This window comes from Acomys minous, assembly GCF_964271855.1.
Source record: "Acomys minous genome assembly, chromosome: 12".
NCBI lineage: Eukaryota > Metazoa > Chordata > Mammalia > Rodentia > Muridae > Acomys > Acomys minous.
The window spans coordinates 97,161,505-97,173,977 of record NC_140493.1 but is presented as its reverse complement, the minus strand read 5'-3'; the positions used below and the strand labels follow the sequence as shown (position 1 = coordinate 97,173,977).

General features: G+C 42.9%; 1 protein-coding gene across 1 annotated transcript in view; it reads right to left on the bottom strand.

Moving 5' to 3' along the window:
* The window catches only part of EFCAB3 (EF-hand calcium binding domain 3), a 354,012-nt gene that overhangs the window by 15,151 nt on the left and 326,388 nt on the right, over nucleotides 1-12,473 (bottom strand). The window contains exons 175-177 of the mRNA XM_084748227.1: nucleotides 12,005-12,058; nucleotides 5,650-5,734; nucleotides 2,741-2,817 (exon numbers count right to left, since the gene is read on the bottom strand). Coding sequence (XP_084604353.1) covers nucleotides 2,741-2,817; nucleotides 5,650-5,734; nucleotides 12,005-12,058 — 216 coding nt within the window. The remainder of the gene's footprint in view (nucleotides 1-2,740; nucleotides 2,818-5,649; nucleotides 5,735-12,004; nucleotides 12,059-12,473) is intronic.

The following is a 12,473-nucleotide window of genomic DNA, read 5'->3' as shown; positions in this document are numbered from 1 at the left end:
AGGCAGAGGCAGGCCAATTGCTATGAGTTTGAGGCCAGCCTGGTCTACAAAGTGAGTTCAGGACAGCCAAGGCTACACAGAGAAATCCTGTCTTGAAAACAAACAAACAAACAAACAAACACACTCCAGTACAGGAGCGCCTGTCTATAATCCCAGCACTTGGAAGGTGTGTGTGTGTGTGTGTGTGTGTGTGTGTGTGTTATTTGATGATCTGTGGCCCACTTAGGCTAAACAGTAATATCGAGGTCAGCCTGGGTGATAGCACAAGGCTGTCTCAAAAGTGGGGGCAGGGAAGGGACGGGAGAAACTTATATGCTAAACAGGACTAGGAGAGATCACGTAGCCAATTGAAGATCTGTTCTGAAAAAACATGGTGAGAAAATGAATAATAGATTTTTTTCAAAAGACAGAGGAGTCTTCTCTTGGGATTTGAACTAGAATAAAATAAAAATTATGGAATCAAATAGAACAAGTAGTAATTGGTAGAGAAATCAAATGTGGAGCCAGGGATGGTGGTACATGCCTACTATCCAAGCACTCAAGTATAGAGGCAGGAAGATTAGGTGTTCAAGGCCAGCCTTGACTACATAGTGAGTTTGGGGCTAGACTAGGCTACATCAGACCCTGCGTATCAAGAAAACAAAAATTTATATTATCTATTTCCCCTTTATTGCCATTACCTGGCCATTTATCTTCACTTTGTGTTAAATATTTAATTATCCTTAGTTTTCTTTGTTTTTACAATATTGGAGATTGAACCTAGGACCTCACAGATACTAGCTTCCTTATTTATTTCTATCAGTATAGACTCATAAATGTTTATTTTATTTTAGGGTAAATATGATACATCTAATATTTTCAAATTATTCAAAAAAGTAGTAGAAAATTGGGGATGGGGAGACAGCTCAGTGAATAAGACACTTTCTGTGCAAGCTAAGGACCCTAGCACCCACATAAAAGCATTATGTAACCCCTGTGTCTGGTAAGGAGCAGAGACAGGGGGATTGCTGGTGTTTGCTAGACAGCCACTGAAAAACAGGGAGTCTATGTTTGATGAAAGACTGTCTCAAAGGAAGAAGGCGGAGAAGAATAGAGCACGTGTCTCCGGCAGGTGTCCTCCACACGGCACACACACAGTCCACACAAAGGGTTCGCTGTAGACTCTGAGCCATAGACACAAAGAGGGACATCTTTGGAAATTCCATTCAATTTTGTGAAGGTAAGTAGGAAGCAAAGCTATTTGGGAGCAAGAATAGGACATGTGACATGTTGGAGACTGAGGTATTCAATGGATCATGCAGGCTTTTGTTTGTTTGTTTGTTTTGTTTTAGACCAGGCTGGCTTCGAACTCACAGGGATGTGCCTGCCTCTGTCTCTCTGAGTGCTGGGATTACAGGTGTGCACCATTGCACCCATCTTATTTTTATCTTTTGAGAACAAAACTGATGTGGCTTGTCAAACATTATGTAGACCAGGCTGTCCTCAAACTTGTGGTGATCCTCTTGGCTCTGCCTCCTTAATGTTGAGATTATAGACACGTCTTATCACCTGGCCAGTCCTGACACTTTTGTTTTTATACTGTTCAATTAGCTGATTAATATGTGACCTTGGGTTTGCTGTTTACTACTCTCACAAGTTATCTGGATAAGAATATTTGGCCAAGACTGTTTAGTTTTTCATTTTTTGAGACAGGGTTTCTCTGTGTAGCCCTGGCTGTCCTGGAACTCTCTCTGTAGACCAGGCTGTCCTGGAACTCAGAGATCCTCTTGCCTCTGCCTCCTGAGTGCTGGGACTAAAGGTGGGCACCACCTCTGCCTGGCTGAGTGATTAAGTTCTTGAGAGATGTCAACTTAGATATGTAATTATATTCTTCTTAAATGTTTTAGTGAAATAAAACCACAAAAATAAGAGATCCTATATTTTTAGACGTTTGTTATTAGTAAATCCCTCTTCAATCTAGCAAATGGTTTATTTTTTATTTTTAGATAGGGTCTTGATATATAGGCCAATCTAGCTTTGAACTAAACATCAGCTTCCAGAGTTATAGGTGTGTACCATCACGCTGGGTTAAAAGGTTATTTCTGGGCTGCAGAGATGCCTCAGCACTTAAGAACTCTGGCTGCTCTTCCGCAGGATCCAGGTTCAATTCCTAGCACCCACATGACAGATCACACCTGTCTGTAACTCCTGCTGCTGGGGATCTGACACCTCATAGCAATGCACATAAAATAAAATAAAATTATTTAAAACGTTTATTTCTCTCCTTCTTACATGATAGGGTAATTTCTTCCTCTCTTAAATGATAGCATAGTATAGATACTCCTTGAAATCTTACGTGTGCTTTAGAGAAAGTCCGGTAAGGGAGCTAGCTGGACGCCACGGCACCTGCCTTCGGTTCCAGCTCTTGGGAGACACAGAGAGGACTGCATGGGTTCTAGACCAGCCAGGGACACACTGAGATCCAGGCCAGCCTTGGCTGTAAGAGCAAGATTGTGCCAGGCTTGGTGGCGCACGCCTTTAATCCCAGCACTCGGGAAGCAGAGGCAGGTGGATCTTTGTGAGTTCGAGGCCAGCCTGGTCTACAAAGTGAGTCTAGGACAGCCAAGGCTACACAGAGAAACCCTGTATTGAACCCCCCCCCCCAAAGAGCAAGATCCTGTCTCAAAAATGAATCCAACCGAGGTCTGCAGATGTATGGAGGCTGTTGTTAGGTTTTAATGTTTAAGATGATTTTTATTACCTTCCAGTTGTGCAGGGCTCAGCTTCGATTCTCTGTATTGTAGATAGCCTGGAAAAGATCCTCGTAAATCTTTATCTCTGAGGAGACACATGAAAAGAGGCAGATTTAACACGGTGTGAAGCCTTTGAGATTTGCCTATTAAAATGGTGACAGCATCACCGTGTGCCCAGGGTCACAGTGCACAAGCAGACCTGTCACATGCCAACATCTGCCTGTCTGCCTGAGAAGATGAGGATGGCTGTAGCCCACCCTGTATTTCTGGAAAGTGTGGAACTCTGGGTAACTTTACCTCTCATGGAAGTCAAATCTGGAAAAGGAGTGAAAATACGAATACCTGCGTGTTGCTTTGTGTAAATCTGCAATAATTTATGAACACTACTCCCTCCCGCCAACTAGTTTTGCTTCTAATATGGCAGGTGAAATGTGATCACTTTTAATTAAGTATAACTTAATGGCAAATTTATCTAAATAATCAAAAGGGTTTTTAAAACAGCCCCCCCCCCCCATGTAGCCTAGAATGAGCTCAAACTCGCCATCGAGCCAAGGATGACTCTGAACTCCTGATCTCCCGCTTCCATCTTCCTGAGTGCTGGGATTACAGGCATGTGCCGCTACACCTAACTCTTATACGTGTACTTTAAATGTCTTTAGTTTTGACACTAATAACAAATGTCTAAAAATATAGGTTCTCTTATTTTTATGGTTTTATTTTACTAAAACATTTAAGAAGAATATAATTACATATCTAATTATAATATAAATGTAAGCATGAGTGTCTTGCCCGCATGTATGTCTGTGTGCCATGTGTATGCCTGGTGCCAGGTCAGAAGGGGCATCAGGGTCTCCTGGAACTGGAGTTAGACAGCTGTGAGCCACCGTGTGGGTGCTGGGAACTGAACTGGGTCCTCTGCAAGAGCAGTCAGTGTTCTTAACTGCTGAGCCATCTCTCCAGCCCCAGGTTTTGTGGTTTTACAAGCACATAATAAAGCAAAAACTAGAAGGAATAATAAATACTGTGGTTAAAGAATATAATCGCCCTCTGGAGTATTAGATTCAACTTATTTCAGAGGTGCCTGGGACAGAAGGAAGGGATTCGGCCTGAAGATGCACTGTTCTCAAGTTTCCGGTGTGAAATCACATCTAACTTGTCTTATTTTCTCAGCTTTTACTAACGCGATTTCTTCTTTTTGTGTTTATCACCTAACTTGTCATCTCGCAGACTCAGCTTTGTTCTCACTCAGGTTGCATTTGTCGTATATATATATATATATATATATATATATATATATATATATATATATATATGCTGCATTTCTAAATAGAAATGGTTTATCTTTGCACGATGGAAAAGATGTAAGCAGATACAGAAATATGATGACTTCAAAACCCAAAGAAGCAGGCCAGGCGGAAGAATATTTTTGTTAATCACTGCTGCCTCATCCCTTCCCCTACACCCCACCCCCAAAATCCATGGAAGCATTTAAAACTTCATCACGGACTAAGCCCTGGAGAATGTCCATTTTATTATGCTTCAAGGGGGCATGGGACGGTTCTGGTTGAAACTAACGGGTCCCTCCTACTGTGGGGATCCCCTTGGCCCATGGTCCCCTTGGCCTGTTGTCTTAGTCTTAAGCCTTTGTTGGACCATTTTCATTACCAAATAGCCTGTTTCAAAGGGAGACAGTGGCAACAAGGGCAAAGAGCATGAAGTTATTTTCCTACTTCTTTCTTTAAAAATGTCAGAAATTGGGGTTGGAGATTTAGCTCATTGGTAGAGCACTTGCCTAGCAAGTGCAAGGCCCTGGGTTCAGTCCTCAGTTCTGGAAAAAAAAAAAAGACAAAAAGACAAAAAAAGTTGAGCGTGGTAGCGCATGCCTTTAATCTCAGCTCTCTCGTGGCAGAGGCAGGGGGATCACTATGAGTTTGAGGCCCGCCTGGTCTACAAAGTGAGTCCAGGATAGCCAAGGCTACACAGACAAACTCTGTCTCAAACAAAATGAAACAAAGATATTAGAAATGCAATGCTTTAGCAGTGGTAAAGCTGAATCTCTCTCCAGGTGGTAAAGAGAACCAGCAGGTGAGAGGGAGGGTGTTTCCCGCCTCCTGATTATATATGTATTTTTTTTCTTGTTAGGGTTTGTTGGCAGCCGACTGAGAAAAGCATTGATACTAACTGGAGAGTCTCTCTGGTGTGTCATAGTGGGGTGTGCATGACTAGTTTACTAGATTTCATTTGTGAGAATGGGAATAATTCTGCTTTTCCAGTAAAAAAGAATACTCATTTTTTTCTTTTTCTTTTTTGTAAATTTTTTATTTTTTATTTATTTATTGGTTTTTCGAGACAAGGTTTCTCTGTGTAGTCTTGGCTGTCCTGGGCTCGCTTTGTAGACCAGGCTGGCTTTGAACTCACAGCAATCCGCTTGCCTCTGCCTCCCAAGTGCTGGGATTAAAAGCGTGCGCCACCATGCCTGGCCATTTTCTCTTTTTATTTAAAAAAAAAATCTTCCCAAAAGACAATAATGGCTCAGTGGGAAGGTGTGCGCAGCCAAGGCTGAGGATCTGAGTTTGATTCCTGGGGACCCACCAGGTGGAGGAGGAGAACGGACTCCTATAAGCTGTCCTCTGACATGTCCTCTGACATTTTTTCCATGTAGCCCTGTTTTTTCTGGAACTCTTTCTGTAGACCAGGCTGGCCTAGAACTCACAGAGATCCGCCTGCCTCTGCCTCCCAAGTGCTGGGACTAAAGGCCACTATGGCCAGCCATATCAAACTTTTCAATTCAGATGTTTTAAGTAAATTTACCACAGAACAGAATATTGTAACTTGTCTCATCATAGTCTCTGTAGTGTGATTTACATATTCATCATCTGAACACTATTGTATAATCTGCTCATACTTTATTACCTACCTCTTGTAAAAAACAGGTGTTTTTAGGGGCTTCAGCTTCAGTGTTGTTTTAATTCTCGAAACTGCCATGTGGCCAGTGACTCCGTCTGGAATTCAGAAGATACAATAAAGGATCAATTCACAGCTCCGTCCACCCATCCATTCATTTATACAATAAAGGATCAATTCACAGGTCCGTCCACCCATCTATTCATTTATCTTTCCTTCCTTCCTTCCTTTCTTTTCTTTTCTTTTCTTTTTTTTGAGACGGTGCCTCTTTGTAGTCCAGCTGGCCCAGGACTCAGTCCTTCCTGCCTGAATCTTCCCAGTGCTAGAACTGCAGGCATGTGCCACCATATCAGCTTATACATTCATTTCTTTGCATTATTTTCCAGCTCAAGGCCTGGGACTAAAAACCTAGGATTTCAAAAAGAATGGCATTTTATGTAAACTCAAGCTAACATTATAAACAAAACTGGAGGGCTGGGTGGAAAGGACCTTTTACTGTGCCAAGATACAGAAGCCAAATTTCTTTGTCTTCAGTTCTACTTTTCAAATGCCAATTTTATCTTATATAAAAATAAATGCTGGGGCTAAAGAGATGGCTCAGTGGTTAAGAGCTTTTACTCATCTTACAGAGGACCCAGTTTCCCAGCACCCACATAGAGGCTCACAACCATCTGGACAGCCCAGTTCCAAGAGATCCAGGCTCTCTTCTGCCTTCCACAGGCACCTGCATATATATATATGTGTGTGTGTTTGTATATGTGTGTGTGTGTTTGTATATGTGTGTGTGTATTATAAGTCTTTTTTAAAAAAACTAAATAAATGCTAAGTAAAATAAGCCAGGCACACAAAGAGAAATATTTTTCAGCTTGCATGTGGAATCCAAAACAGTCAAAGCCACTGGAGCACAGAATGCTGGGAAGAAGGGGGTGTAAGAAGTTTGGTGAGGAGCACAAACCTTCAGTTACGCAGGGTGAGTAGCTTGTAAAGAGCTAATGCACAGCATCATGGCTAGGTCACAGCACTCTACAGGGTACTCAAGCCTCGGTGCCCCTGACCCGTAGTAACGACGCCAGTGACTGGCCTGTGGTAGCTCTCAGTGATTGTTTTACAATGTATACACAGAGAAAAATCATCAAATTATATACCTTAATTAAAAATTAGCATCATGATACCAAGCATGTAGAAACAGATAGAAAAATTAAAGTCAAGCTTTATTCTGAAACATTTCATGTCACACCAGGCAAAGGAGGAAGCGTTACAGCATTCCTAAAATATTTGCTTACTTGGTTCAGTCTTAGAAACCCACCACACAGTAAGTAAATTTCCTGAGGCTTTCCTGCTGGGGCATGCGCCCCCGCCCTGGCAGTTCTTATGGGCCCACTGCTCGCTCCTAACAGCAGAGTGGGTAGTCTTGCATGGCTCTTTCATTGCTATGGCCTCCCCGGTCCCCCCTTTTCCCTTCTGCACAGTCTGAGTAACAGCCTGCAGGCCAGGCCTGGGAGGCAGGCCTTCCCGCTTTGGGGTTCACCACTCAGTCAGCTCTCCACACTATAGGGTCTATCGGGAGGCTCGATGACAAGCAGGCTGTGCTGCCAGCTCAGGAATGATAAATCAGCAAGCACTGCTCAGCCAGGAGGAAAAGAGGTTCAGAATGTGTGGTTAGAACTCCTTCCCCCCTTGCTGTTGCCTCAGAACCCAGGAGCAGCTGTTTCTAAACAACTCCATTATACAGTGTTTAGAATCTAGAACCTACCATAGAGCTGAGAACCTCAGAGGTGCGCAATAATTTAGGCACTTGAAAGGTGCAGTGAAATTGTCCCCAGGGCTCCAAATAATCATTACTTAAAAATAAATACCTTCTTATATAGTTGATAGATTAAAAAAAAAAAAAGAACTCAGAATAGAATTGTACAAAATTCTGACATTTACCTACTTTTGAGCTGTGCTACTAACCAACCATTAGTAACCAACCATCTGAGGCTTCAGTTCAAGAATCCAATAAAGGGTTTATTCCATCACACAGCTGTGACCTCATTCACTGGTCTAGCCTGGGCTCATGGAGAGGATGATGACCTGTGGGCTCCTCCTAGGGTTAGAGGGCCCCCTCAGTACCCCAGCAGAACATGAGGAAATGAATTATAGAATTACAACAATTTGAATCTGTTGAGACTTTAGAGAAGGGGGATTTGTTTGTTGGCTTCAAATTATGTATTGGTGTATTTTTTTTTTTTAGTGTGTTGAAACTTATTCAAGTAAAGCATTTTATTCTGGTGCCTTGATTGAAGAATAATTAAAACCCATTTCATTAATTTTTTTTAAGTCTAGAAATGGAGAAAAACCCAAATCTCATATGCTTGTATTTTTTTTAAATTAAAAAAGTAAAAAAACAAAAAACAAAAAACCCAAAACACTATGTGTATGTGTGTGTATGCATGCACATGAGTGCTAGCACCCACAGAGGCCAGATCCCCCCCCCCCCACCAGAGCTGAAGTTCCAGGCAGCTGAGAACTGCCTGATGGGGTGCTGGGAATTGAACTCTGGTTCTCCGGAAGAGCACTGAATGCCCTTTCCTGGTGAGCCATCTCTCCAGCACACTTGCATTCTTTAACAGTGGGAAAAGTGGGTTAAACAGAACAATTCAATTGCCAGGCGTGGTGATGTGTGCCTGTTCTCTCTGTACTTGGAAGGCTGAGGCAGGAGGATTTGAGTTTAAGATTCTGTTTCAAAAACAAAAAGGAAAAAACATTGGCAATTAGGCAGGAACCGTAATGTTTGTGTTCTGACATTTCTCATAGCATTTAAATTCTTGAATGTAAATCCTTGGCCCATGCCTCTAATTCCATCTCTTGGGAGGCAGAGGCAGGTGGATCTCTGTTAGTTCGAAGCCAGCCTGCTCTACATAGGAAGTTGTAGGCCAGCAAGGGCTACAGAGTAAGACCTCATCTCCAAAGATCAAAACCAAACCAACCAAACCAAACCTCCCCCTCCCCCAAACAAACAACAACAAAAACCATCTGGGACAAGGGCTCGGGGGTCTGTAACCTGCTGTGGATATAAACACAGACTCTGGCTTCTAACAATGCTTCTGGCTTTACTCAGTGCAGTGTTTCTAGACATCCCCTGTTCTAGATCTGAATGGTTTCTGTCCGAGTGTAATTACTTTACCAAGTTTCTCAAACTTGTCTCTCACTCTGGTTAGGAACATAAAGGGCACAGGGAAGAAAGTTTAATTTTTTTCTTTCTTTCTTTTCTGTTCTTTTTTTTTTGGAGACAGGGTTTCTATGTGTAGCCTTGGCTGTCCTGGACTCCCTTTGCAGACCAGGCTGGCCTCGAACTCACAGCGATCCGCCTGCCTCTGCCTCCCAAGTGCTGGGATTAAAGGCGTGCGCCACCACGCCTGGCAAGGAAGGTTTAATTTCTAAGTTAACTCAATAAATATGTATTAAGGTCTTCCTATGTTAAAATGGGAGAAAATGTCAATTTCTATTGGGTGGAGTTAGCAAGAAGTAAACTTTGGTTTTTTTTTAAAGATTTGTTTTTATGTGTATGGTGTTTTGTCATACATGTCTGTGTACCACATGCGTGCCTGCTGCCTGAGGAGATGGGGAGTCTTCGTGTGGGTTCTGGGAGTTGAACCTGTATCTTTTACAACAAACAAGTGCTCTTAAACACTGAGCCCTATTTTATTATTATTTTTCAATAATTAAAACATTTTATTTTATGTGTATAGGTGTTTTGCCTGCATGTGTGTCTGAGCACCACATGTGTGCCTGGTGCTCACAGAGGCCAGAAGGGGGCATCGGACTCCCTGGAAGTGTAGATACTGAAGGCTGTGAACCACCGTGTGGCCTCAGGGCATCAGACAGCACTCTTTCAGAAAAGCACTGTGGGCTGTGAGCTCTGTCTCTCCAGCCCTTCAGCTGATTTCTTTAGAGACAACTTCATTCTGCTTTCCTAGGTTGCCTTCAAATTCCTGAGCTCAAACATTCCTCCTTTCCCAGCCTCGTGAGTATGCAGGACTACAGGCACAGGCCAAGTGCCTAGATAGAGGTAAAAATTCACAATTGTTAATTAATTAATTAGTTAATTAATTAATTTTTGGAGACATGGTTTCTCTGTGTAGCCCTGCCTGGCCTCAGTCAGAGAGCTGCCTGCTGAGTGCTGGGCTTAAAGGCATGCACCACCACTCCTTGGTGACTGTTATTTATTATTAGTTGTGATAAAAATCTTTATTATGTCTATGGAAGCAACTACCTTCGCTTCTGCTTTTTGGGTGTGCCTGGGGATCAACACTAGGGTATCATACTGGCAGACAAGTGCTCTGTGTACCACAGAGCCACACCCCCCACCCCTAGGTGAACAGTTTTTAAACATCTAGTTCAGTATCGTTAACCATGTTCATTTCGTTACATGTCAGCTGATGAATGTTTTCATCCTACAAAGCCAAAACTTTATGTTCATTAGACAATATCCCCCCTTCCTTCCAACCGCCCTACATTCCACGCCTGTGAGTCTGGCCACTCTAGATACCTCTATATTTTATTTTATGTGTTTTGGTGTTTCGCTTGCACGCATGTTTGTGTGACATGTGTCATACCCTTGCAGGCCAGAAGAGGGCGTCAGGGTTCCAGGAGTAGAGTTTCAGACAGTTGTGAGCTGCTACCATGTGGGTGCTGGGAGGTGAACCCGGATCATTGCTCCAGCCCCCAGCAGACAACATGGGGAGTCAGTTTTCTCCTTCCAGCGCGTGGGCCCTGCGGATTAGCTCAGGTGGTTGGCCTTGGGGCCAAGTGCCTTTACCCACTAAAGCATCTCGCTGCTCATGTTGCCTTTCGGTTTTTCTTCAAAGCATCCACATTCAAGAGTGTGAAGTATTTCATTGTTGTTAGTGGATAATGTTCAACATCTTTTCACCTGCTCATTAGTCATTTTGATATGATATGTGGAGCAATGTCTATCGGTATGCTTTGATCACTCGAAAGTGTTGGGTTAAGTCGTCCTGGCAGAGGCTCAGGGGACATGCTTAAAGATCCTCTGTGGACGTCTAAAACTGCAGAGGATGCTGAACCTTACCACAGCGACATCTCTTTCTATGCATGCATGTCTAAGGCAGAGACTGAAGTTGTAAAAGTAAGCACAACAGGAGCTTAAACTCAGCAGCTGCTTGTTCATGCGCTGGGCCTTTGGTCTTCTCTGAGGGACACACTCCCTGGCTCCTCATTGCAAACCTGAGTGGCTACCATCATTATTCTTGTGCTTTGGGGTCATCCTTAAGTAAAAGATGAGACAAGAAAAGGCCCGCAGCGCAGCAGCAGTTACCTGGTAACCGAGATGGTAACTTAGCGACTAATGTGGCGATGAGCATAAAGTGCAAATTCTGGACAAAGGATTGGATCTTGTCCTTAGCAGGATGCGGGGAGGGGTAGTTCTAAATGTTACCACATTTCTAAGAATGGCATATGATTCCAAATCTATGAATCATCTGTTTCTGGAATTTCCCATTTAATATATTTGGACGGCGGTTGACTGTAAGGAGGTGGAACTACAGAAAGTGAACCTGTCTATCAGAGAGAATGACTATCTTTGCTTTTTTGTGCGTGTGATGCTGGATATCGAGGCTAGGGTCTCACACATGCTAGCCTAGTGCTCTGCTGCTAAGGTATATTTTAAGACCTACATTTACACTCTTCATTATTGAATTATAAGGTCTCTTTATATATTTTGGACACCAACCCCTTATTAGTATATCATTTACAAATATTTTCTCTTATTCTGGACCTTTTCTTCCACCTTAATAGTGTCCTTTCAACCTTAAAAGTTAAAGCTAGAACTTTCTTGTATGCTGAGAGAGAACTAATAGATCACTGCCTACATTCACCTCTTTTGCTTTATTGATATGGACACAAAAGCCCAACAAATTCAAAATTGCTTTTTTTTTTTCTCTTTGGTTTTTTGAGACTGGGTTTCTCTGTATAGCTCTTGCTATACTGGAACTCACTCTGTAGACCAGGCTGGCCTCGAACTCACAGAGATCCACCTGCCTCTGCCTCCCGAGTGCTGGGATTAAGGGCGTGTGCCACCACCGCCTAGTTTGGATTGCTTTGATAAAGACTAGAGTCAGGAATAGCTACTTTATAAGCTACATAGTGATACCAGAGAGGGAATAATACAATTAGAAGTATCAGTGAGGATGGTAGAAGACAGCAAGAGCCATCTGATACACAGTGTGACCCAGTGTGCTATGGGCTGCACAGGCAAGAAGTAGTTGGAGGGATGACTATGCTCATCGCATTGATCGCCAGACAGGAAGTAGAAACTGACCAGACAGTCGTGGCCAATGACTACGGGAGCAGACGCTGTAACTCACCTTTAGTTCTACTGGCACTTCTCATCAGCTTGTGCAGATTCACCATTTCTTTTGCTGAAAGACAAGATTAAGAGTCAGAATTAAGGGCTGGAGAGATGGCTCAGTGGTTAAGAGCACTGTCCTGAGTTCAATTCCCAGCAACCACATGGTGGCTCACAACCATCTGTAATGGAATCTGATTCTCTCTTCTGGTGTGCATGAAAACAGAGCGTTCATACACATAAAATAAATAAATTTAAAAAAGAGTCAAATTATATACATTTCTGAAGTTGATGAGGTACGGCAAACTGTAGGAAACATTCAAGTTATATGGAATTTCTGTCTTAATTCATAGCGCTACTTGTGGTGCTTTGAATAAGTGTGGCCCCCATAGGCTCCTGTATTTTGACTGCTTGCTCATTAGGGAGTGGCGCTACTTGACATGGATTAGGATGTGCGGTCTTGTTGGAGGAAGTGTGTCACTGGGGGA